The sequence below is a fragment of the Apiospora marii genome (genome assembly GCF_038362585.1).
Source record: "Apiospora marii strain CBS 49790 chromosome Unknown utg000005l_segment0_segment0, whole genome shotgun sequence".
NCBI classification, from domain to species: Eukaryota; Fungi; Ascomycota; class Sordariomycetes; order Amphisphaeriales; family Apiosporaceae; genus Apiospora; species Apiospora marii.
The window spans coordinates 5547662-5572674 of NW_027117377.1; the positions used below are offsets into that span (position 1 = coordinate 5547662).

Here is a 25013-nt window from a genome sequence, read left to right on the forward strand (position 1 = left end):
AGCACAACTGCGTAAGATCTTGGTGCTATTTTAGATACTGAAAGTAAAGCTGAAGAACTTGGAACTTTTTCTAGCAAATTCTGCAGCGTAAAAGAAAGCATCATGATGATGCAACTCTACATGTAGGCAGCGACAGGAACTGCACTTGTTCTGTTTTGGGGCGAGCATGCACAGTGTCATTTCGCGATCGTCTCAACCCCATAGCTTATCGAGGGGGCGGACGGCTCATGACTTAAAGACAACCCCACCACCTTCTAACTTGAGCTTAGTCGGTATGATACCATCCCATTCAATAAGTGCACTGATCTCAAGATCAACAAGAATGACTTGACTCAACCTCTCCTTTCATCTCTATCTCTCCTCCTCTCCATCTCAATCTCGTTCCTAAGGACTCATCAACATCAAAGATGGGCTTCGAGAAGGAAGGAGACATGTTGCTGCCACCGTACAGCAGAGCTGCCGGGCCTGCCCCACCCCCACCGCCGCGTTGGCGCAGGCGCCGACCGGCGCGACTTACACGCGCCCTCAAGTTCGTGGGGCTCGCGTGCCTCGGCTTCATCGTCTACGCCCAATGGCGGCAGATCTCGGGCAGCGGCTCCCCGACCGGTGCGGGGGCCCGGCGCAACCCGTCGCTGCTGTCGGCGGACAAGCTGCAGGCCGACCTGCAGACCTGCGCCAAGCTGCACAAGAAGCCCGAGGACCCCGTCGGCCTAGGCCGCGAGCGCAATGCGCGCTACGTCGACGGCCACAAGCCGACGCTCATCAAGAACGCGACCGTCTGGGTGGGCGAGCCGGCCAAGGGCACCAGTGCCGAGGACGCCTGGGCCGGCAAGGGCTACGAATGGATCCATGCCGATGTCTACATCGAGTACGGCCTCATCAAGAAGGTCGGAAAGGACATCTCCGCCAAGAGCGTCGCATCTGACACCCTCGTGTGGGACGCCAAGGGCCGTCAATTGACCACGGGCATCATCGACATGCACAGCCACGCCGGCGTGGACTCGCTGCCCGAGCTCGAGGGCAACGACGACACCAACGAGATGTCGGCCGACATCACGCCCTACGTGCGCTCCATCGACGGCCTGCAGCCCCAGGACCACCAGATCCAGGTCATCAAGTCGGGCGGCGTCACGACCAGCCTGGTCCTGCCGGGGTCCGGCAACAACATCGGCGGCGAGGCCTACCCCATCAAGCACGCCGTGGGCCCGCCCGACGGCCGCCGCGAGATCTCGGTCGCCGACATGCTGGCCGACCCGGACCGCAGCTGGCGCTACATGAAGATGGCGTGCGGCGAGAACGCCAAGCGCGTCTACGGCAAGGTCGGCGAGCACGGCCCCGTCAGCCGGCTCGGCGAGTCCTGGGAGTTCCGCCGCGCCTTCGAGACGGCCGCCAAGCTGAACCAGGCCCAGGACGACTGGTGCGCCCGGGCCGAGGCTTCGGGAATTGAGACGATGGACAGCTACCTGCCGCAGGACCTGAAGTGGGAGTCGCTGGGCGCCGCGCTGCGGGGGCAGGTGCACATCAACGCGCACTGCTACACGATCCCGGACCTCGAGGCCTTCGTCGACCACACCAACGAGTTCAACTTCTCGATCCGCGCCTTCCACCACGCGCACCAGACCTACCTCGTGCCCGAGATCCTCAAGCGCGCCTGGGGCCCCACCCCGCCCGCCTCGGCCCTCTTCGCTGACAACATGTGGTACAAGGCCGAGGCCTACGTCGGGTCCGAGTACGCCGGCAAGACGCTCTGGGAGGTCGGGCTGACGCCCATCTACGTCAGCGACAACCCCGTCCTCAACGCGCAGCACGTCGTCTTCGAGGCCGCCAAGGCTTTTGGGTACGGCCTGCCCTACGCCGTCGCCCTGGCCTCGGTGACGACGGCGCCCGCCGAGCGGCTGGGCCTGGGCGGGCGCCTCGGCAAGGTCAAGCCCGGCTACGACGCCGATGTCGTGGTCTGGGACAGCGATCCGCTGAGCGTCGGCGCGGCGCCCGTGCAGGTCTGGATCGACGGCACGGCGCAGTTCGACGACCCCGTCGAGCTCGAGAAGCCGGTCAAGGGCCCGATTGACCCGCAGACCACGTTCGAGATGCCCGCGGACGAGTCGGCGAAAGTCGCCGACGTCGTCTTCACCGGCGTCACGACCTCGTACCTCCCCGGCTTCGAGACTGCCGACGGATCCGCCCAAACCAACCTGACGGTCGCCATCTCCAACGGCAAAGTCATTTGCGTCGGCGCCTGCTCCTCTGAGCTCGCCGCGGCCGAGAAGCGCGCCGTCGTCCACCTGAAGAACGGCTACCTCACCCAGCCCTTCACGGCCTTCGGCTCCCTCCTGGGCCTCAACGCCATCGACGCCGAGGCCAGCACCGACAACGGCCAGTCCACCTCGCAGTTCAGCCGCGGCGTCGACGGCCTGCGCCTCGGCACCAAGAAGCTGCGGTACGCGCACCGCTACGGCGTCACGCGCGCCGTCTCGGCCCCCGCCTTCTCGTCGGCGGGCACGCACTTCGGCACCAGCGCCGGGTTCCGCACGTGGGGTTTCGATCATGTCCTTGAGGACGGGGCTGTGTTTGCGGAGGATGTGGCGGTGCACTATACGCTGCAGGAGGGGGCGGCCAAGTCGGGGGGTGCTGGGACGGTTTCTGGCGCTGTGGGGGCGCTGCGGGGGAAGTTGCTTAAGGCGGTGGGCGAGGAGGCGGCTGCGGGTAACAACAACAACGAGACGACTGACGCGTTCTCGGAGGAGGCTTACTTGCGGAAGGTGGTCCGCGGCGAGGCGCCGCTGGCCATTACGGTCCACAGTGCTGACGGCATTGCGGGTGCGCTCAGGCTGAAGAAGCAGGTCGAGGAGGCCGGCACGTCCAAGCTGACGGTCGTCATCCTGGGCGGCGCCGAGTCGCACCTGGTCGCGGAGGAGCTGGCGGCGGCCGAGGTGGGTGTAGTGCTGTCGCCGCTGCAGTCGTACCGCACGTCGTGGGACCAGCGCCGCGCGTTGACGGGGGCGCCGCTGACCAACGGCACGGCGGTGGATGCGCTCGTCAAGGCGGGCGTGGTCGTGGCGATTGGGCTCGAGGAGGATTGGGTGGTGCGGGATATGGGGCTGTTGGCGGGGATTGCGTATCGCAATGGAGAAGGAAGGTTGAGCGAGCGGGAGGCGTTGGAGTTGGTGGGGGGGAATGTGTATAAGATGCTGGGACTGGACGACAAGGAGGAGGAGAAGGAGGTAGCGGCGCAAGAGTTCTTGGTGTTTGAGGGGAGTCCGCTGGAGATTGGGGGCAAGATTCGGGCGGTTGGTGGGCGCGGGAGGGTTGATTTGTTTGTGTAAGTGTAGATGGGCTACCCTGTAAGTTACCCCGTGGCTGCCCTGGAGCTACCCTGTAGAGTGTGGTTTGGTGAAATGCACCTGGGTAGAGGATTTGAGGTAAAGATGCGCATGTTACTTGGTAACATGGGATATATCAAAGATTGAGGGCGTTTTGACATAGATCATTTGGACTAAGGGGCCTCTAGAGGCCATGCAGGGAGCTGTGTGGTTTCGCTTCTACGCATGGCTGGTCGCCGTGCATGCGCTATTCCCGCACCTCCCGTGCGAATCCGTCAACTCATTTCTCGATCTGCGTTACCAATACATGTTGTCCAAGATTCCGGTTGCGACATTCGCTGCAGCCAATACGCAAAAACGCATTAGCAGAGAGCAATTACGAAAAACAATGTCGGCGAATTGTGTGCTGCAAAAATACAAAAATAAAGTCCCTCGAGCCGGATTTGAACCGGCGACCTGTGGATATACAAGCGTATTGTAACAATTACAGTCCATCGCTCTGCCAACTGAGCTATCAAGGGCTTCCTATGGAGATACGTTTCTGGGTGGTAACAAATCTGCTCTTACGGTGTTTTATATCCGCTTCTCCGCCAAGTAAGCAAGCTCCCAGCCTACAGTCAATTGGTGGTTGACGACCATCCGAGACACAACATGAGCCTACGACGACCCACTTGGGACTCAGGCTTACTCGGGACCTACCACAGCAAGATCCCTTTACCACTACATACATCACGAGCAGCTGTGCAATTCGAATGCCTTATCTCAGCGAAGTTTGGATCATTAACAAGTTAGTACGGGAACCGCGTTCTACAAAAGGGAGTAATTGCGTAGTCACGGCCGGAGTCGCCCCCGCCACATCACATCATGGTGACGGGACCACTGAAGGAAGGTTCGCATGGCGTGTGAAGCGCGTAGCACTACGTCAAGCCGACACGCACATGTTTGTTGGAATCGATGGTATGATAAAAGAGTCGAGGGTCCCGAGGGGCACCGCGACCGCGCTCAATGTCTTGTAGCTCCAACCAACTCATCTATCTCTCCTTCTCGAAACACAAGTGCCAAATTACTAAGGACACTATTACCAAATCAGCAATATGTCGACAGGCGGACCACCCGCGGGCATTCCCACAAGCGGCAATGTACGTTCCCCATCTTTACCCCTCGCACACCCCGTAGCTAACACAGTCCTTACCTTCCCGCAGAAAGACGGCCGCGGCCTCGTCGACAAGCTCAAAGACACCATCAAACCCGGCAGCAGCAACGCCAAGCAGGACAGCACGCAGCTGCCCGGCGGCGCCGCGCACGAGAGCCAGGACCGCGGGGGCGGCGGCGTGCTCAACGCCCTCAAGCCGGGCGGCGACAACATGGAGGGGAGCGGCGGGAGCAGCACCCTGGACGCGGCGCGCGAGGCGACGCAGAGCATGAAGAGCGGGGCGTCGAACAATATGCCGTCGGGCGTCCCGGGGTTCCAATCGGGCATGGGCGGGGGGCCGGGGACGCAGGGGGCGACGGCGTCGAATTCGAAGGTTTGAATGGGGGGTGGAAGGGATTGGGGGAGTTCTGTGTACTGTAGGAGCTTTCCGGCTCGTTTGGGTGTCGGACATTTTGGTTGTCCATGATGAATGTTCGTCTTTGCCGCCATTGTAGAGTATGCAGATTCATTAAAGTTCAAGGACAGACGTTATCAACAAATCGGAAAGGTTCCTTCAACGCATCTTGGAAGCTCCTCGACTCGGATGACGCTCCGATCCACCAGCACGCCACACGGGACTAATAGAATACATCAGAACTACCCAGTTTCATCATTGATGTAAAGTTCATATGTTACGTGTAGTAGAACACATTTCCTTCAAATAGCCTCCGGGCAGTCCGCGAGACAACACACCTGTCAATGGCCGGCCCATCCTCGGAGCCCAACCGTGTCCAAGTCTCTACCTCCATAACTCCAGTGCTATGCGCAAGCCTGATATTCCTCTTGGTAATGTCATGCACGTCTGCCAGGAGCTCCGACGCTTCCGACGCCGCCCCCGAAAATGGGCTGCCGTCGTGGCCTGCCAATCCCGACAGTGGGCTCGGCGTTCTCCTCGGCGTCGGCGGGAAGCCGTCCGTTGCTACTGATGGCGGTTCCATCCTCTTGCCTCTTTTCGCTAGCTTGCCCGCTACCGTCCCTTCCATGGCCACGGCGCTGGCCAGACCCACGCCGCCCGTGAGCTGCAGGCTGGGATGCGGCCGGCCCATGCTGTACGCCAGAACCTGGACATCGGCTGGAGCCGAAGCCTCACCCCCGACTCCAGGAATAATGTCCGTCGTTGACACTAGCGGTGATCGCGACACGTACGCCAGCTTCGGCGTCCCGCACACCCGCGCCGCGGCCTCGACCGTAGCAGCCAGCCCCATGCGCACCGCCCCGAGCCGCCGGATGGACTCGGCCACCCCGAGGGAAACGGGCGAGTCCCGCGGCTGGCTCCGGACCAGCGCCGGGAGCGTCTCGGCGTTGACGAGGACGAACGGGTTGGCCGCGTCGATGAGCGTCACTTCCACGCTGAAGGGCGGGAGTACGCTAACAGCATCATCATTATCATGCTCGACGCGGAGCCATTCGGACTGCTTCCCGCTCGGGAACAGGCGGCCCGTCATGCTGCCCGCAGGGTCCAGGAACGCGACCTTGATCTCGCTGCCGGGGCCCTTGACGCCCGGTATCCGGCAGTCCCCGTCTTCGACCACGTAACCGTCCTCGTCGACCTCGACCGTCTCAACGACGAGCCGTTCCGTGTTGGTATTAAAGATGCGCACGTCCACCGACCGGAACCCGGCGGGAACTGGCACCAGTCCCTCCTGGATGGCAAAGGGCCCGACCCCGGCACACATGTTGCCGCAGTTACCCGTCAGGTCGATGGTCTCGGCCCCGACCGCGACCTGGACGAAGGTGTAGTCCACGTCGACGCCGGGCCGCTGCGAGGGGCTCACGACGGCCACCTTGGAGGTGACGCTGCTGGCGCCCCCGACGCCGTCGATCTGGCGGGCGTCGTGGTACCGCGACCCCATGGCGGCCAGGAGGGGGGCGGCCCAGTCCGCCTCCGAGGGGGGAGGTGGGCGCGGTGCAGGAAGAGGCCCTTGGAGGTGCCGGCGCGCATGAGGACGGCGGGGATGGAGCGACGGGCTCTGCGCTGGGGGGTCACGGCCATGGTCAGGAGGAACGGCGGCGGTGGTGGTGTAGGCAAGGTCTCAATGACGGTAGTGGTATGCGCAAATTGATGAAGCTGTCTCCTTGCTAGACTGCGTCGAAAGGATGCTCGCAGGGCAGCACTTGACGGGAACGGCATATGAACCGAAAGGGCAACGCGGCAGAGAGAACAGCTTAGTGCCCTGGGAGAGACATCTGGTTGGTGATGCAGCTCATGACCACGCTGCCTCTACCTCTTATACGACTCCCCAGCAATAGAACAATGTCACCAGTATATGCTTGGACACTTTTACGACCGGATTTTATGACGCTGAATAATCAGGGAGTATCGGCGGGTAGCCAACAAAACCCGCGGGATCGTTCTCTTCCCGCGGGAAGGGGTTCTATATGTGGGTCCACACTGCACAGTGGGTGAGACTTCCCTGGCAGAGCGTATGTAGATCCTTGGCTCACTTTTCGAGTTAGTAGAACGAGCTATCTAGTGCGGATCCATTGAATCCGAACAGCAAGTCATCGAATGATGCGGTTGCTGCCCCGGAGGCTCCCCCGCCCGGGAGAAAGCCGACCCAGGATGCCGGGTTTCCATCGACCCCAATGCTTCCGCTGAAATCGCGCGCCTCGGGCACTACACCACTGGTTGCCTCGTGTGGCATTTGGTAATTCTCCACCTGGCTCGATGCGCCGGCATCGTCCGCGTAGTTGCCGTTCTGCCCACGCACGAAACTTTGGATGATGCCATCGATGTCGTACCAGCCCGCGGACGGCGAATTTGAATTTCCGGATAATACCTGAATATTAGTACTTGTAGTCGAAGCGGTTATTGCATCGGATGAACGGTTATCGAATCTCGGTACCTGGCCATCATGACACGGAGATCTCGGTCGAACCTGGGTCGGGGCGGGACCACCCGGATCGTCCCGGATTTCAGATAGGTTTACGCCAAGCCTCTTTATAAGGCTTTGTACGATCGACTTGGCCCTTCTCACCGCCCAGTTTGTCTTTTCGTTGTCCCGGAACACGCCGAGGCAGGTCTGCAAGTTCTCGCGAGCTTCCGAGGCTGCATTGCGCCTAGCGGCGATGCGCACATGAATGGTAGCCGCAACATAGGTGGCGTAGGATATAAGATATGGCGCATGGCGTACGGAGAACGTGCGGTCGTAGACCCGGAGAAGGGCCGATATGCTATCCGCAGCAGACGCGCAGATTAGGAAGGAGTTGACGGGTATGGAGCGAGAAGTGTTGTATAGATGGCCATCGGCGACGAAGGGGCGATGGAGCAGAATGGACAGTACGTGGTACATGGCGCTAAGGAAGATCTGGGTCAGCCAATCAGGATAAGACATCAGGATGGCGGTAAAAACTCACTGCAAACTGAGCACATGCGGCGGGGGAACCTGGGTGGATTTGGCAGGGTCAAAGGTCAGATGCGCCGGCAAAGCATCCTTCCAGGCTGCGAGTTTGGAGTTGAGACTCTCGAGCACCGCACATAGATCGGAAGCATTCCGGTCAAACGTCCGTTCGGTATAGATGCAGCTCAAAATGTCGCTCATTACGACCGAAAGGCGACACAAGGAGGTGAAGGTCGAAACGCTGTAGGCAGGGCTCCCGGAGTACTGAGTGCTCTTGACAGAGTAGGCGAATGGTTGCCAGTTCTGGAACTCCTCATACGTGTCGAGAAATTTGATCGGTACGGCCGTGTCTGACTCTCGGAGCGTTGCCGGACGGCCCTGGTATAGACTTTGGATCTTGTCCACCACTGCAAAGTATGACGTGGTTGTTAGTCGGCCATCCCTGGTGTCCCATCGCCACAAGGTCGTGAATCAAGGCTAAATATCCAACTTACCGAATGCACCCCAGAAAACTCTTCTCCGGATTTCCACGTCCTCGTCGGAAAACTTCCGAGGGCTTCCGGATAGATCCGGCGCATCGACATGCATGCCGAGATCGATGATCATCCGGAACGCCAGCCCTGCATAGAGCCAAGCAGCACTGCGTTCATCTCCAAGGGCGAATAGTGAGTTCGTCATTACCAGCAGAGCTTGGATCGTGGTGATCTCGCTGCGGTCGAGGGCGCTGCCGAGCAGGGTCCGCACGCGCTCTCGGAACTGCCAACCCGCTGTCCGGACGTCATCCGGATCACGACGGACCTCTCGCCGGGGGCTGAACTTAGAGGCGCCAAAATAGATGGCATTCAGCAAGATCTTCGAGAAGTAGGGCCCCCCACAAGCCATGTCGCGCATAAACGCCGGTCGGTAGGTGATGAGAAAAGAGTGATGCTGCCGGTTCCAGTGCAGGGACAGGAGGTGCATGCCCAACTCCGGGTCTACTCCGTCAAAGTCCAGCGTCCCGGCGCGATGGTTGAACTCCTCTAGCTGACCTATGTCTTGTCAGATACAAAATTTTATGAGCCCCGAAAGGCCCCGAGTTCATATGGGTACATACCTTGTTTTGCGGCTTCGGCCACAAGTCCCTTTTCCGTCCATTCGTCCGGCATACTGGGTCTCGACTCGGCGGCCGACGTGCGCTCCTGGATAGTCTCCTCAAACAGTGTACTGGTCCGGCCATGGTAGCTCGAGATGCCATTCGCCGAGACTACCATGCGCGACACGTCAGGACGGTAAGTTCCGGAGGAGGCTGGCGGCTTAGGTTGGGACGAGGGGTCGCGTCCATTGTCGGGTGGCTGGCAGCCCGACGGGTCGGGGTCCTTCGGAAGGACCGACGAAGGCACGGCATCTGTATCCCTATTACCCTCGAAGGCCGGGCTGCCAACTTCCACTCGGGGCGGATTTGACTCAATTTGAGCTTGGTCAGCAGATATGGCGGCAGCCCTGACCTTTCTCTGCCGGATATGCTGCGAGATCCGTCTTGGCTCGGAAGAAGCAGCGTGCTGAGTCAGATGAGAAGCCGTCAGGGGCTCGTAAGTGCAATCTTTGCCATATGTCCTGCAATTGGCACATGTGGGCTGCTCGTTGTTGCATTTCATCTGGCGAGGATGGGTCAGCTTCTTGTGGGGAATACGATGCCCTCCCCTTCGTATCCGGTGAACAGATTTCGTAGAGAAGGCGAGCCGACCCACCTTGCGTTTACGGCAGAATGTGCACGCCTCGGCCGCCCGCCGCCGAGGCCGGCCGGATGCAGTCACGGATCCCGATGGTCTTGAATGCATCGCATTGGATGTTTCGTCTGTAAGCAGTCGGAGGAATTACGGACGGGAAAGGAGTGGTAATTTGGCGGCACAGTACCGTATGCGGGAAATACGCCTGACCCCGCGGGAAGCCAAGCTGGCTACCCGTGTGGATCTTGGGTTCAGGGCTAGACACGGCAAGAACTCTGATTGGTTTAATTTTGTTGCCGCGGGAAAGACACCCCTTGCGAAATGCAACCCTACATATATTGGAGCATGCGACACGACTCAGGGTGCGATACCCCACGACATCTTAAACATATATCTCCATAATAATGGAGAAGGCGTTGTTTTCAACACGGCATTATTAGTCGTACCGACAAGGACCCATTTGGGCCATTGGCAGAATGTTTATTCCACCGGATACGATGACGCCTGATTGGATGAAATGACCAGTCGATCGCCCACGGTACGGTGTTATCCCAAAGCCAGGGCTGTCACCATTCAGGGGTTACCACCCACTTGGGTCAAAGCCTTCCCGTGGGAGCGTCAGTTGGTTCTTGGGACCGGACTCTCCTGTCCTTTATCTGGTCACCCCGCACGCCGCGCCTTAGAACTGCCAGGACCCCGGCGACTGCTGTTGCATTATTGAATCCCAAATGGAAATGTTTGCCATCGATCCCTTCGGTTGGTGATATGGATTCATGTGCGCTGCAGTGGTATTCGGGTAGAAGGCAGAAGCAGATAAAAACCCCGCATCAGCGTGGTAATTCCCCAAGAAAAAGGGAATCGAAACGGATATATAGAAGTCGAGGGTTCCTGGAGTAAAAGGGGGCGGAGGGTCCACGAGGCAATACTCCACCCTGGCCGTTTCACTCGAGCACTGATTGAGCCATGAGTAATTCGTCGATTTGCAACAGCCAGGATGGCATCGGAAAAGACGTTGGTCACGTTGATGTGACGCAGCTCGAAAAGAAGCCCGAGACCAAACCCCAGTTCTCTCAGCGCGAGATCCAAGGGCGCTTTGAGCTTCTCCGCAGCCTTGGTGACGCGGAGATGGAGGCGCTGGGCAAGCGGGTTCTCAAGAAGATCGACATGCGCATGATGCCGGCCATCACCTTGATGTTCCTGATGTGGTGAACTGGACCCTGTTTGACATTTGGCTTTGCATGAACCCCCCTGACTGACACGCGACAGCTACCTCGATCGGATCAACGTGTCCAACGCGAGACTTGCCGGCATGCAGGAGGACCTCCATATGTCGGACACCATTTGGAACCTCGGCATCTCCGCGTTCTACATCGGGTATCTCGTTGGTCAGTTGCCGGGAAACCTGTGGCTGGCCAAGGCAAGCCCGAGGTGGTTTCTCCCATGTGCCATGCTGGGGTGGAGCGCGTGCACCATCTGCACGCCCGCCTTGAAAGAGTAAGTTGGGCAACTGTGTCAGAGATGGCAATTGTGCACTGACTTTGACGAACTGTAGCGGCGCCGGATTCGCTGCCTGTCGATTCTTCACCGGCTTGGCAGAAGCCCCTTTCTTCCCTGGTATCACTTTGAGTAAGGGGTTCCCAAACAGTGCCTGGACCATGGATGACCGGTTCTGACACTCTCGATAGTGACGTCTTCCTGGTACACCAAGCAAGAGAACCCCACGCGCATGGCCGTCTGGCACGCCGGCAACACCATCTCCAACATCATCTCCGGCTTCCTCGCCGCCGGCATCCTGACCACCATGAGCGGGGTCGCCGGGCTGCACTCGTGGCAGTGGTTCTTCCTCATCGAGGGGATCGCCTCCATCGTGGTGGCCCTCGGGGCCCTCTTGCTGCTCCCCGACTACCCGCACAACACCCGGTTCCTGACCCCCGCCGAGAGGGAGATGGCGCAGTACCGCGTGCTCTGCTCCAACGGCGGCAAGGAGGAGGGGATCGGCGGGACGTGGGACGGCGTCAAGGAGGCCGTCAAGGACCCCTTTACGTGGTTCTTCTGCCTTATGCACTTTGCCCTCGTCACGGCGCAGAGCTTTAAGGACTTCTTCCCATCGGTAAGTCTGACGGAGAGGTCGACCTGAACCTACCGGCTGACTTGTTGTGCAGATCGTCAACACCTTTGACCTGGGCGAGCTCACCACCTACTTCATCCAAGCCCCGCCTTACGCGTTCGCTTTCGCGTTCGCCTGCGCCGTGGCCTGGTCGTCTGGGCGCCGCCAGGAGTCGTTCTGGCACATCGTTCTGCCCATTCTCGGCAGCGCTGTGGGGTGTGCGGTGCTCATATCCACGACCAACGTGGGGGCGCGCTACTTTGGGCTCTTCTTGCTCATCTCGGGGACGTATAACGGGCTGAACCTACAACTGTCGTGGGAAACCACGCTCGTACCCGCACCCCGTAGCAAAAAGGCAGCTTTGATTGCCATTGCGAATTGCATCAGCCAGGTCAGCCACTGGTTCAGCCCCTACTTTTGGCCCCGCGCCCACGAGCCCTACTACCGCCTCGGTGGAGGTTTGGTCTTGGTTGGATGCCTCCTCGTCGTGGTGTCAGCGGGGCTGGCCAAGTGGCGCGCGACCAAATTGAATAAGGCGCTGGATGAGGCTGAAGGGAGGTCGAAGCAGACGGGCGGGGAAAGGGGGTGGAGATACGTAACTTGAGCGTTAAAACTGCGGACGAGTTTCTATTGGCTTATTGATTTGTCCAATGAATGAGGTTTCTTGTTATCATCAGACGATATAGCTGTACCTTCGGGATTTACCATCTTTTCCTCTCTGGTTAATTGTCCGCCCGACCACTCCTCCTAAGCTGCTCGGCAGTATGAGTCAAGCAAAAGGATGCCTTGTGGTTGCTTTTCGGGCGAGCGGTGTCATGCACGCAGTCAGATGCCAAGACCCAATCATATGTACGTACGCTTCATTTTGATATCTCACGGAGTTGTGTAACCCCAGCCTTTTCTCGGCAGAAACTCGCTGCCAAGCCGCCTGAGAACAACAAGTAGCAGGTCTCACAGGGAAGAGGGGCGTCTCTTACCTTGAGGCTCTCATTCACCCCTGCCACCTTGCTGCTACTCTCACAGACATTTCTGCTTCAATGGCAAGTACCGGTACAACATGTGCTCATGCGTGGCTGAAATAGCTGCTAAATATATATCAAGGTTGCCCAGCTGCCAATCACAGTAACAGAAAAGTTGAACGATGGCACGCATCTGCATGTTGAAGGGCTGTCTCACTTGCAATCGATAGTTCTAGAATTTCAGCCTGCTTGAAGTATCAGTCGCCGACTGGATCGTTTGCCTGGAGCTTTTCTTAAGGCGACGTTGAATTTGCGCTTATTCCATATTTCTTTCGATGAGTTTATGCCGATTCCATATTTCTTTCCTGTCCGAGTAGAGTAATGGCATCACCGTTGACCCCACCGATTGTCGGGATGGCATCAACGCCAGAGCCCGACAAAGAGACAGAAACAGCAGCAAACGAGGAAGTGAAGCACGAGCGCGGGAGTAGCCAAATCAACTCCTCCGACAAAGATGAGACTGTAGAACCCCGAACAAACTTGACAGAAGCCGATCGCACCGATGTGGCAGCTCAACAGGACACCAACAGCGACGCACATGTATCTACCGGAACCGTACAGTCGCAATCAGCCGAAATTCGCACCGAAGTGGCCATGGCTCGATCTTTTACCAGAGAGTTGGCGTTGGGGTGGGTCTGCCACATTATCGCGCTCGCCGTCACCTTGTACCTCGTTTCCTTGTCATTCGTCGATTACTACTGGGTGGACGAACACGAGTGGAATTACACATGGTACTTTGCTCTTCTCAGTCAAAATGACGCGCTGAAGGCGCTTCAGTTTGCAGCCAAGGCCCATGAGACTTTCATCATCATGTCTCTGCTCGCCATAGTCCTTCACCTGATCAGGAGGCGTCTTACAATTCAGAGTGGACTATCTGTTGGCCATCTCGTTAGCGGATATCAGATTGAGTATCTCAGTGTTATGTTCCGAAAGCGATTGTGGAGTCCTACATTCGTCAAGCCGCTGCAAGACCCGGGGGCGGTGGTGGTTACGATGGTCCTTTTCATTTCGGTACTTCTTGCAAAGTTGGTCGGACCCGCGTCGGCTATCTTGGTCCTGCCATCGTTAAGATGGTGGTACGTCTCTACTCCCTTCGACGGAAATCGCCCCTGGATTTCCTACAACTGTACAGAGAGAGAAATGTATCCAATGGACCTGTCCACCAACAACGTCCATGAGCTTTGGGGACAATATGGTTGTTCACAAATCAACTCGTCCTTGTGGTGTCCAGGTAGTGGCTGGGAAGAACTCAATGAGTGGTCAGGCTCCAATGCACTCAGAGCAACGCCAGAAAACCTGACCATGGCTGAGTCCAATGGCCGCTACCAAAGAATACTGGCGTCCACGTCGAGCTACAGCTGGTTGACTACTGAGACAGCTGCCACCTTACACAATGCCGTGACAGAGTTGTACACACAGGTATGGGATGACATGCAGTACGGGTACGTGAACTTGACGCAGGAAATCGAGCGCCCGCGCTTTGAACCGTCGCGGGCCATCAACGGTGTCGTTACTCAGGTCCAATGCACATCAATTCCAAGGTCCCGGCTTTCCAAAAACCAAACTCTGGAAATCAACAACTTTGGGCGCAATTGGACAATTCCTGCCAGCATCTGGAACGCGACGGGTTCGGGACCAAGCTCGACGGTCAACTTGACGTGGATCGACATGCACAACACATCCCAGAAGTCAATTGGCGTGCTGGTCACCTTGCCGCAGGCCTTCCAGAACCTTTCCGGTGTGGATATAGTCAATGACACCACTTTGCGACAGGAAGCCGTCATCTGCCCCTGTGCCGTGGTCGCACGATGGGCTCCTGTCAATACGGAATGGGACGCCAACACGACCGACATAGTTCCTAGCAACCTGACCAAAGCGATCCTCCCAGACCTAGGCTATGTCTGGGACTATAACGAACTTTCAAAGGAATACGGTGCCAGTGAGCCCATACGAATCGGCGTCGAATGGGCAAATATGCTGAATCTTGGCGGTCGTCTAGTCAAGGCGGGCAATGGCGAGACCGTCAACGTATCCAGCATCGAAGCTCTATTGTGGAGGCACATGTCACAATGGCCTCGAGCTGGCGACGGCTTGCCAATCTGGACGAGAGTCGAGTGGGGCGCTCCGAGCCATGTCCAGGGAGACAACGAAACGTGGGATGGGTCTTCGGTGGAGCGACTAGCGGCCCGCATCCTGAGCCTAGCCGTCACGGATGGGATTTCTCGAGTAGCGGATTGGGCCGACTATGATGTGATTTACGGAGGCTCTGAGCCCCCTCCTGGAGTCTACTCCATCACGATCGATATATACCGCTACGGGTGGGGTTACGGGCTACTGTCCGGCGTGACGATCTTTGCTGTCTGTGTGCTCTTCACTCACGCAGTCATGGTGCTCGCCTATGCCGGCTACTCGATATTCCTCGCTGTGCGGCGCAAGCCGGTCACGTACAAGATGCTGACCGACGTCGGGGAACTTGTTGTCATGTCGCTCGGTTCGCAGCCCGCGCCGCGGCTGCGTGAGGGCAAGGAACTCCCGTGGAACACCACCATCAGCGTCCGAGAAAAGGGGGGAGATCGACTGGAGCTGGTCTCGGGCGTGGATATGGATCACTTGCCAGAGGCTGACAAGCCTTATTGGAGAGTCAACTCGGGAGACTTTTGGAAGTTGCCGGGCTCACTGCATCGTCGGTTTTTCAAGAAGGCCTAGTTACTGGTTGGGCGCTACTACTTCGTATATTACTGGAGGGTTCGTGGTGTGTTTCGAGGGCATTGGTGTCCTTTTTCTCTTTTCTTTTTCTCATTCGTAACGTTATGTATATTAGATGATTCTTTTGCAGCAACTGATTTGGACTGTGCGAACACATTTGGAAAGATTGAGGAACATATGATGTTCTGGAATCTGTCTCAAAATTATTGGTCTAGTTACATCAGGAGAGATATGGTTAGATGCAATAGCATTATCTCTATCTTTTACGCCTGGCTGTTCATGTCTTAGGAGATCTCAATTTGACAGCTCCGAGATGTTTACCCCGAATCGTCATCCAGGCAAGCGTCACCAAACGGGGAAGATCTACGGAACCGGACGCATGACCCCTGTGCATAGTCTCAACGATAGGGAAGAATATTTATTACCCATCTAACGTGTACATAATTACACACGTGTTACTGATACTGCCGCATTTGCCCCAAATTAGTACCCGATCATCGCGAAGGCTCTTGCATGGATTGCGGGGGCGTAGTGGGCACAGAAGTAGCACCAAGACGTGTGTCACCGCATAATCCTGTTTGGTGCCGGTGACGCAACCAGAAGAAAGTGTATCCCATATCGTAAATTCACCAAATCTGAATCTCAGGCCGATCATCCATCTCCCGGGAAATACAGAGCCTTGGCCATACGAAGTGCTATAAGACCAACATGCAGTCCAGAAATGACCGAGACACAGTCGAGAGAGACGGAGTCCATGTGGGTGGATGGTCTCTCCGCCATGTGCTGTGGCCCAAGAGGACAAATGGCATACATGGTAGGACTCGCCAGGTTCTCCCTCTCTAGATCTACTGCTGATTTCTATCATCGCAGAGAGCAGCGAAGACCGCGCCGCCAAGACAACCGTCGAGCCGGACTGGTCCGTGGAAGAGGAGCGTAGATTGGTCCGAAAACTTGACTTCAGGGTGTTGTTCCCGTGCTGCTTGGTCTATTTCTTCGCCTATCTAGGTCAGTCAGCCCGGACTTTCGCCACTCAAAACGGATATAGTGACTGATTGCGAATGGGGTCAGACCGCGCCAATATTGGGAATGTCAAGATCTTGCGGTCTGAAACAAACGACAACATCTCCAAGACACTCCACTTGGCTGGGCGTGACTTCAATTGGGCAAGAATCACCTTCACGTGTGCAATCCTTCGTTGAAGCCATCTAAACGTGTGCTAGGCGGTGTCCGTCACCTACATCTCGGTCCTGTTCTTCATCATCCCCTCCAATCTAATCATCAAAAGGTTCAATGCCAAACGGTACCTGCCCGTCGTCATGGTGCTATTCGGGACCATAGGCATGTGCATGGCGGCCACCAAGAGCGCCGCGAGCCTCCTCGCGGCGCGTTTCTTCCTCGGCTTCCCCGAGTCCGGCGTCGTGCCCGCTTGCATCCTCTTCTTTTCGTTCTGGTACAAGCCCGTCGAGCGAGCATGGAGGGTCGGGGTCTTCTTCAGCACCAGTGCTCTCGGCTCTGGATGCTCCGGGTTCGTCGCGGTGGGAATCGACAAGCTGAACGGCCGTCACGGCTTGGCCTCTTGGCAGTGGATGGTGCTCATCGAGGGCGCCGTCACCGTTTTCATGGCCGTGCCTGTGCAATTTCTCCTCCTGACCTTCCCCGAGACATCAAAAGGGCTCAGCGAGCGCCGTGCGTATATTATCCACTATGGGACCGAAGTGAGAGGCCTGAGCTGACTTCCAACCAGAACGCTACATCGCTATCAATCGACTCGCAGTAGGCACCGCACGTCAGACCGACAAGACATGGGACTGGGCTGCAGTACGTGCAATGCTAGCGCGTCCGTCGACTTACATATTCTTCGGCTCGTTCACTTGTCTGACCCTAGTCGTGACGGCCCAAGTCGCATTTGCCCCCACGATCTTGCACGAGGTATGATTTGCTTTTCGACTCAACGCAGAGAGGCTCCAAACCCAAGCCCCCAACTCCATGAATTCTTTAAATGTGGCAACTGACATGTTTCTTAATCTCCCATCGCCTCCAGTTTATGGGGTTCTCGCCCCAGAAGGCCAACAGCTACGTTGCCATCGTTTACTTCTACATGATCCCAGTCTGCTGGCTCTGGACGCTGCACTCGGATTGGACGCGCGAGCGCATGTGGCACTTCGTCCTGCCCACACTGGGCGCCATCCCCTGCTATGCCGTCTGGACCTGGGCATCTGCCCAGGAGTCTTTCGGTGGCCTATCCAACACCTCGCTCTACGGCCTGATGTACCTCGGCCAACTGAGCTCGATCGCGCAGCCGGTCGCCATCGCGTACCGTAGCAGTACGCTGTACGGTGCTTCGGAGCAGGCCGTCGGCGGCGGAATCCAGATCGGGGCAATCTTTTTGGCCAGCATCCTCTCTCCCCAGGTACAATTCCCTCTCGCTCTGTTCTATGCTACACATAACTGATCTGTATGTATCTCTTGTCAGTTGTACCCAGACTACGCTGCACCATGGTATCTCACCGCGTTTGCGACGAGTCTGTGCTTACTTATCGTGTCTGTTTTGTCGTACCTGTCTCTACCCGCTGTGCTCCTCTGGGAGGCCAGGGGCCGCAAGGCCAAGTACGGGCACGCGATGCCGCGGCGGGAAATAGAGGCAGAACATGGCCGAGCCACCACCCTAAATCAAGAGAATCCCCAGAATTATGAAGCCAAACCGGGCGTGAGTCATGTGGAGGACGCCTAGGGATGGCCAGGATTAGATACGCTTGAGCGCGCAGATGTACGTAAGCAAACTGCTGTTTGTGCTATTTTTGCCTGGGCGATGTAGCGTTTATTAAAACAGGAGGGGTAATTGGGTAGGCCAGAAAAGAAGTGTCAGATGTCGATTAGGTTGTGACTTTCTAGACTGAGGCGCTTAGAATCGCGGCGCTTGGTTGGCCGAGGGGGGACATTCATCGGATGCAGCCACAGCGGCTCACACTGGGATGCGGCTCGCGCCTAGCAGGCGTCGGGACTTGGGATCAGGCTCTCGACTGCGCCAAGGTGCCAAGTCCCTCGGGATCTCAGCCATCGCGCCAGTGGCTTGTCAGCACCCCCGAATTCTATTTCTTTTCTTTTCTTTTTCTTCTCACATTGTCGGTTCATACTAAGCTTACCCTCTTGCCCTCCAATCATAGGATGGTACCAATATGGCGGTTCGTCCACGGCGTTCGATGTTTGTGTCTTGCAAGGAGTCGACGTTTCACCGTAGGTATAACTTGTATTATCGATAGGCATAATTTTAAGTACTGGCTGTACATCTATCCTCTGCGGCTTGCGCAGGCTATTCGATGCCAAGGGCACACCCACTCTGGTAATCTCACCCAAGCAATATGATTACGCGGCAAACTCGAAGAATTACATCCAATCAACATTCAACGCAGCTAGCACTTGCATGGTACCAATTTGAGAGCATCAGCCCTTTTGGAGGTCTCCTCCTATAATAGAACCAGCTTAATATACAAATACAAATGCAAAGTACCCCCATCGCCCCTTATAGCAAGGATGAGCGGGCCATAATTGAACCAAGTAGAAAGCAAACGTCACCTTGTTCAGCCACGGAACATGACTTATCTTCTTCCTTTCAACTCTACCGTGCCTCTATCATCACCTTGCGATATATTCACCTCTTACACCGTCAAAAGAAATTCCAGTCTATCAAAGACGCCATGGCAACAGACCCAACCAACATCGGTAGCCTCACCACCACTTTCACACCCACCGCCACGAGCTGCTCGACCTGGTTCATAGCTCAGAGAAATCGTGATACATGGCTCCAGTACGGGACAGTTGGCACAGACGCCCCGGCTTGTTTTCCCAGTGGGTACGAACCGATCAGCGGCTACTACTCCCCGGGGGTTTGTCCCCAAGGTTATCAGCACGCATGCACCGGCGGCATATCGGAAACCGTTACTATTGCTACATGTTGCCCCAGGTACGCCCCATAATAACACCGCGAAAGAATTTGCTTTCTTATGCAGAGGCTTTCATTGACCCCGTGCACTTGCTCGCTGCAGTGGTTTTAGCTGCCAGTCTTCCCGGGGAACTGACGACGCCAACGCATGCTATACGAAGTTCGCCTCCGACAGTTCGATGTCCGTTGCCGTATGGACGACATTGGACGGAGGAGCGTTCTCGCTTGCCACATCCACGAACACCCTACACAATCAAAATAAGAGAGCCTATGCACACGGAATCGTCGTGAGGAGGGAAGGAGATGATCCAACTTGGCCAGACCCTGCTAAAAGTTCAGTGTCCCCCACACCCACGACCAGTCAGCCCAACGCCGACGATGGGATGGGCTCCAGTACTGGACTAAGCTCCGGTGCCAAGATTGGCGTTGGGTTGGGTGTCCCTCTCGGGCTACTCTTGATCGGCGGATCTGCCGCTGCAGTATTCCTGGTCAGAAAACGCCGGACACGACACCGTCAAAATGAAGAATACGATCATAACGTCCGCCCAGATGAGCCTAGCAAAGCTTTGCCGGTGGAGGCGGGCAGCACAACGCACTACGTTGAGGTGCCCGGGGCAGATGATGACATCATGGGTCGACATCCGAGAGAATTGTCTGCATCCCGAGAGCCAGCGGAACTCGACGCAATGGTCAGAACGTAAAATCAATTTCAGGGGCCATTCGGATGGAAATTGGGGTGTTTCCCGAAACCCAAATACCCCTGATTGGGAAGGGATAACATTCGCTTGGTGGCGGAAGCGCTGCTCCCACCCGATGATTGTGTGCTGTAGTTACATATCAGGGACCGCTAGGTGCTACTAGCATGACGTTAATTTCATTGCAACTGCATTCGATTGAAAAAACTGAGGGCGATCATTTACATGAAGTAATATATCAAGAGCAGTGCTTGCCGTCAAGGGGATAGCTACTTCAGCAAAATGCGACCTTTTCTGGCCCGTGATAGTCGTGCATTATCATTGGCGATGGAGCTTATCATCTAACGAATGTTAGGGGTGGGTTTGGCCAATGGCACATCCAAATGTGCATGCTTGCGACATGCTGCTCGGCGGGTTTAATCCCGAGGGCGTCGAGATAGGCTGCTGTAGGCAGTAGGCGGTCTTCTTATCCATTCGGCACTGCCCCAATACCAACTGCACGGCATTGTGGCGGCTATCTGTGGCTGTGCACCATCAGCTGGCCAGGCCTTAATCGCCTGATGGTGGCGCTGGAAAATGGAGCCCAACGGCCCAGCGCTACCTCTATTTCGGGCGCCTCGCAGCTAACCATCCCACTTCTTTGTGCGCCCTAGGCGGCTAGTCCGCTGCAGGGTCGAAACAAAAATAATTTTCCCTTCCCTCCGTCCCCCCGCGACAACTCACTTGAACTCCTTGAACCATCACCAGCCAAATTACTGTGATTATCTTGCACATCAACCGTCAACATGCCCATCAGTAAGAAAGCTAGAGTAAGTAAAGCAAATCTTTCGCAACTGTCCCAAGGCCCAAAGCTAACCGTCTCCCAGGTGCAACGCGAGCACAAGGCCGCCGACAAGGCCGGCACGCGCGCCCCGGTCAAGGCCAACGGCCTGCCCGTCAAGCCCCCCAAGCCCACATCCATCGTGAGCTTCACCACACCAACGTGACCCCACGTATTAACTGCAAAATTGCAAAGCTGATCATGTGCCCAACCCTTTCCCCTTATCCAGTGCCAAAACTGCCGCAAGGAGATTGTGAACACCAACAAGGTGCAGCTGGAGACGCACGCCGCCACTCACGACGCCAAGAACTGGCCCAAGGAGAAGTGCTGGCCCAACGACTTCCAGTAGAGGACTGGAAGCTTCTGTTACGATGTGGCTCATCGAGAAGTGGCCTGAGAGCGCTGTGAGCGCCCGCGACAGAGCGGTCGGGCAGGGAACCACGTGCAAGGAGGCACAGTTTCTGTTTTGAACCTTGATTGAACGTTGACGAGAAGGATACCATCCCGAGAGGTGCGACCCAGCGCCTCTTTGCATACAAGTACAGACTCAGTATGTAGTATAAGGGGAAATGAGATATGAACTAAACCAAAAACATTACACAACACGGGGGCGCACCCAATGCCAACCCCCATTCTCCCACCCTGGCTGGTTTTCACGATGACCCACTATTCCTTACTTCTTTCCCTCGGTGTACTTGGCCTTGGCTGCATCCACGATGGCCCCCGCCAGCGCCACCACGCCCGGCGCCTGCAGGATCTCGAAGACGGGGAACGCCACGCCGCCCTCGCGCAGCAGCCAGTTGCGCACCTCGACGGCCACCAGCGAGTCGGCGCCGAGGTTCGCTGGGGACTTGAGCGTATCCACCTCGCGGGCGGGGATCATGAGCGCCCGGGCCAGGCGACCCGTCAACGCCGCGAGGACGTCATCGCGCAGACCCGCTGCCTGTTGGCCCCCGTCCAGCTGCTGCTCCAGGAGCTCGCGCAGTGGCGGGGCTTGGGCGGTCGCGGCGCTGGGTGCGCCTGAGTCCTTTTCGCCGCCGCCCTCGATCCGGATGATGCCCTGAGGCCTTGCGTAATCTAGGTGCCACAGGATCGGGTTGCGGGTCTACGTGGGCAGCTCCGTCTGGCCTGCCGGCATCTCGATGTCTGTGTTACTGTGCGAGACCTGGCTGGCGATGCCGTGGCGGGGCCGCCTCAAACGGCTCACTTGGGCTGCGTGTGTGAGGCCGAGCGATTGGAAACCAAGGCAGATGCCGAATAAGGGGACAAGGCTTGCTTCAGGTAGCCTCTTTAGCTAGTCGATGAAACCCACATCCTCTCGTATGGATGGGTGGCCGGGGCCCGGCCCGACGACTGCCGCATCGACAGTCTTGAGAACAGCTTCTAGGTTGTCTAAGACGGATGCGTCATTCATATGAACGACAGGAACATGGACGTGGAGTAATCGCTCAAGAAACCCAACGACATTGTTGGCCATGGCTTTTCTGCCTACTTTAGCGGAGGGCGCCTCAACGCGCCTGCCCGCCCCGTGGCGGACGAGTCAGTAGACCGGATGAAGATCGCCTACGGCCCGTTGTATGTTGCCAAATCCCCTACAATCAGTGTGTCTTCATTGAACTACAAAGAGTGATTTCTCATCATGATTTTCCTCGCAGAGTGCATGTAACCACGATTGTCAACATCAGGAGCCAAAAGTACTTGGTAAATACCACCGTGGGCCCCTGCTCGTCGCCATTCCCGGTACCGCTGAAAGAAGGCCAGGCCATCCCCGATGTCGCCACCCGACAGCAGCGCCTCATACGCGATGTGATTCCTGGCTGGTCCGCTGATGCGAAGTGGTGGCGCCTGCAGTTCCGCGAGCTCGAGGACGCCGGGTGGATGGACGCGTACTGCTTCACCGAGGCCGAGTGGCTGCCCCTGGACTTCCAGCTCATGATTGCCGGGGTTATGCGTGCTGGGCCTGGGCTGGTTCAGCTCGCTCGTGGTTTGCTTCCGCATCCTCTTCGAAGATGGTGTCCCGGTAGGTTGGCTGATGCTGAAGCACAACGAGCTATCTATCTTTGACGACTGAGATCGGTACGGCGGCCTCGTATTAACCGCCAGTCTCGTCGTGGTGAACAATTCCCCGAGTATTCTGGATGCGTTGTCCAAATGTCGCGTGACTGACCTGTCAAATGTAAATGAACAACCACCATTTGAATGATCCAACAAAATAGTTCTGAGCATCTCCTGCATAAAATGGCCATGGATATTTTCGACCTCCTCATCATAGGTGCGGGTTGGCATGGCTTGGCCATAGCCAAAACGTTCCTGCAATGCGACCCGGAATGCAACCTGCTCATCATCGACTACGCTGAGACTCTTGCGGCGTATGGGCTTCCGAGAGACTCTACCACGGGCTCAAGACGAACAATGTGGTCGGTACCTACGAGTTCAGCGACTTCCCCCTCGACGAGGCACATTATGGCATCAGGCCTAGTGACCATATACCCGGGCCGGTTGTGCACCAATACTTGATGGACTTCGCTGTCCGCTTCGATCTGCATAGGAGACTCCGGATGCAGAGCGAAGTGCATGATGTCTCCTCGGCCGTCGACTAGCTCTGGTGTGTTGAGTACCGGAGTACCGCGTCAGACCAGACAAGCGCCGTGAACGCCCGCAAAGTGGTCGTCGCTACGGGCCTCACTTCAGAGCCCAACATGCCGCAGCTGCCCCAGCAAGGCAACTTCCGTGGCGACATATTTCACGCCAAGTCCTTGCCGACACATGCTCAAAGATTCAACGCGCTCACCCAAGACATCGTGGTGATCGGAGCCAACAAGTCGGCCATGGATGCGTGCTACTTGGCCGCCCAGATGTCGGCCCCGAGTGCCCGAGTGCACATGCTGATCCGGCCTTCCGGTCGAGGGCCCAGCTGGATGTGGCGCCGCCGGGGGCTGATGGACTTCCTTTCCGTCTCCCGGCTCGCGTCCACGCGGCTCTTTTCGTGGTTCAATCCCAACCCCCTTGCGTCCGAAAAGCAGCGCCTGTTCCAACGCTCATGGCTTGGGGCCGTGATCTGCGGGCTGTTCTGGAAGTTCCTAGATCTGTGCGTCTTGGCGTCGTCGCAGTATATCGCGCCGGGCTCGTGGGCCTCGCTGCGTCCGCTCCGGCCTCGGTACTCTACCTTTTGGATGGGGAACTCGCTTTAAGGATCCTCAGCGACTCTACAGACACATGGTCCCACTGCATCTGTGCACCCAGCAACAACGCAACAGCCTTGCTTTCATAGGCTTCCACCAGTCTGTTCTCACCGTCCTCGTGGCCCAGGCCCAGGCGCTATGGATCACGGCCTGGATGCAAGACAAGCTCAGGACGCCGCTAACAGGTGTCCTGGCTTGCAGCGAGTGGGCTTACCTGCAGGCGGAGTATCACCGGCTGCGCCATCTCGGCTCAGCGTTTCCAGACCTGGTGCTCGATAGTATCCCTTATATTGATCTTCTGTTGGGCGACTTGGGCTTGTCTAGCACGAGAAAGGAAGGGTGGCTGAGTGACCTGCTGGGGCAGTACAGGCCGCATGACTATGAGGGTATTGTAGAAGAATGGATAAAGACCTGGAGTAGCGTTACTGAGCTAGGGTAGCTTGGACCCCAGGACTACGCGGAAATACTTTTATTTTTCTACTCCTCGCAGGGGCCTTTGTTACAATGACAATCTTCAGTTCGTTTTAGGTGTGTTCTATATTCATTAATTAATCTTCTTGGAGCAACGTTGTCGATATTACGGAGATATTCGATTACGAAAATGTCACCCACACAAATCCAGGAGGCGGTACTGAAGCTCAAAGCGGCACAGCCAAAGATGTGGGCAGTCTGTGGCCCGGTTCGTAGCAAATCGAATCCCGCAGAAACTCACCCAACATCTGAATTCCCCTAATGTTCAAAGAAGCAAGGCCCACTAAGGACCCATGGATGCGTTGGCTGACATGATGCAAGCCCCCAGAGCGCGTGCACCTTAGACAACAACATTATATCATTAAGCTCAACCTCCACCAAGGACCCAGGACAGTCATCCATTCCCATTGCTTCTATTATTTGATGACATTTCAAATGTGTTGAAGGACTCGGGGCGTTTCTTTGCCAGACTCGCCAACCTTGATCCGTTGACTGTATCGTAGTGGCAGAACGC

General features: G+C 56.9%; 13 protein-coding genes across 13 annotated transcripts; 10 read left to right on the forward strand and 3 right to left on the reverse strand.

Moving 5' to 3' along the window:
- Positions 1-407: 407 nt before the first annotated feature.
- On the forward strand, positions 408-3323 carry PG985_009633 (uncharacterized protein; the record flags this gene model as incomplete). The annotated part of the gene is made up of 1 exon (XM_066829401.1): positions 408-3323. One exon carries the CDS (start codon positions 408-410, stop codon positions 3321-3323), a length of 2916 nt encoding a protein of 971 aa, XP_066684313.1.
- Positions 3324-4414: 1091 nt separating this feature from the next.
- Positions 4415-4852, forward strand: PG985_009634 (uncharacterized protein; the record flags this gene model as incomplete). The annotated part of the gene is made up of 2 exons (XM_066829402.1): positions 4415-4459; positions 4523-4852. The coding sequence occupies 2 exons, from the start codon at positions 4415-4417 to the stop codon at positions 4850-4852; spliced, it is 375 nt and encodes a 124-aa protein (XP_066684314.1).
- Positions 4853-5144: 292 nt separating this feature from the next.
- PG985_009635 (uncharacterized protein) lies at positions 5145-6365 on the reverse strand (the record flags this gene model as incomplete). The annotated part of the gene is made up of 1 exon (XM_066829403.1): positions 5145-6365. The coding sequence occupies one exon, from the start codon at positions 6363-6365 to the stop codon at positions 5145-5147; it is 1221 nt and encodes a 406-aa protein (XP_066684315.1).
- Positions 6366-6965: 600 nt separating this feature from the next.
- PG985_009636 (fungal-specific transcription factor domain-containing protein) lies at positions 6966-9670 on the reverse strand (the record flags this gene model as incomplete). Its single annotated transcript, XM_066829404.1, has 4 exons — positions 6966-7809; positions 7870-8260; positions 8348-8881; positions 8947-9670. The coding sequence occupies 4 exons, from the start codon at positions 9668-9670 to the stop codon at positions 6966-6968; spliced, it is 2493 nt and encodes an 830-aa protein (XP_066684316.1).
- Positions 9671-10522: 852 nt separating this feature from the next.
- Positions 10523-12270, forward strand: PG985_009637 (uncharacterized protein; the record flags this gene model as incomplete). Its single annotated transcript, XM_066829405.1, has 5 exons — positions 10523-10764; positions 10826-11053; positions 11112-11185; positions 11245-11669; positions 11722-12270. 5 exons carry the CDS (start codon positions 10523-10525, stop codon positions 12268-12270), a joined length of 1518 nt encoding a protein of 505 aa, XP_066684317.1.
- Positions 12271-13039: 769 nt separating this feature from the next.
- PG985_009638 (uncharacterized protein) lies at positions 13040-15391 on the forward strand (the record flags this gene model as incomplete). Its single annotated transcript, XM_066829406.1, has 1 exon — positions 13040-15391. One exon carries the CDS (start codon positions 13040-13042, stop codon positions 15389-15391), a length of 2352 nt encoding a protein of 783 aa, XP_066684318.1.
- A 1316-nt stretch (positions 15392-16707) lies between these two features.
- Positions 16708-18122, forward strand: PG985_009639 (uncharacterized protein; the record flags this gene model as incomplete). Its single annotated transcript, XM_066829407.1, has 4 exons — positions 16708-17077; positions 17136-17209; positions 17433-17801; positions 17865-18122. 4 exons carry the CDS (start codon positions 16708-16710, stop codon positions 18120-18122), a joined length of 1071 nt encoding a protein of 356 aa, XP_066684319.1.
- Positions 18123-19086: 964 nt separating this feature from the next.
- Positions 19087-20032, forward strand: PG985_009640 (uncharacterized protein; the record flags this gene model as incomplete). The annotated part of the gene is made up of 2 exons (XM_066829408.1): positions 19087-19352; positions 19435-20032. The coding sequence occupies 2 exons, from the start codon at positions 19087-19089 to the stop codon at positions 20030-20032; spliced, it is 864 nt and encodes a 287-aa protein (XP_066684320.1).
- Positions 20033-20811: 779 nt separating this feature from the next.
- On the forward strand, positions 20812-21195 carry PG985_009641 (uncharacterized protein; the record flags this gene model as incomplete). Its single annotated transcript, XM_066829409.1, has 3 exons — positions 20812-20835; positions 20893-20988; positions 21076-21195. 3 exons carry the CDS (start codon positions 20812-20814, stop codon positions 21193-21195), a joined length of 240 nt encoding a protein of 79 aa, XP_066684321.1.
- A 324-nt stretch (positions 21196-21519) lies between these two features.
- On the reverse strand, positions 21520-22323 carry PG985_009642 (uncharacterized protein; the record flags this gene model as incomplete). Its single annotated transcript, XM_066829410.1, has 2 exons — positions 21520-21906; positions 22159-22323. The coding sequence occupies 2 exons, from the start codon at positions 22321-22323 to the stop codon at positions 21520-21522; spliced, it is 552 nt and encodes a 183-aa protein (XP_066684322.1).
- Positions 22324-22398: 75 nt separating this feature from the next.
- Positions 22399-22910, forward strand: PG985_009643 (uncharacterized protein; the record flags this gene model as incomplete). Its single annotated transcript, XM_066829411.1, has 2 exons — positions 22399-22421; positions 22502-22910. The coding sequence occupies 2 exons, from the start codon at positions 22399-22401 to the stop codon at positions 22908-22910; spliced, it is 432 nt and encodes a 143-aa protein (XP_066684323.1).
- A 174-nt stretch (positions 22911-23084) lies between these two features.
- Positions 23085-24037, forward strand: PG985_009644 (uncharacterized protein; the record flags this gene model as incomplete). The annotated part of the gene is given in 3 exon segments (XM_066829412.1): positions 23085-23215; positions 23233-23416; positions 23447-24037. The coding sequence occupies 3 exon segments, from the start codon at positions 23085-23087 to the stop codon at positions 24035-24037; spliced, it is 906 nt and encodes a 301-aa protein (XP_066684324.1).
- A 25-nt stretch (positions 24038-24062) lies between these two features.
- PG985_009645 (uncharacterized protein) lies at positions 24063-24467 on the forward strand (the record flags this gene model as incomplete). Its single annotated transcript, XM_066829413.1, has 1 exon — positions 24063-24467. The coding sequence occupies one exon, from the start codon at positions 24063-24065 to the stop codon at positions 24465-24467; it is 405 nt and encodes a 134-aa protein (XP_066684325.1).
- Between the last annotated feature and the right edge of the window lie 546 nt (positions 24468-25013).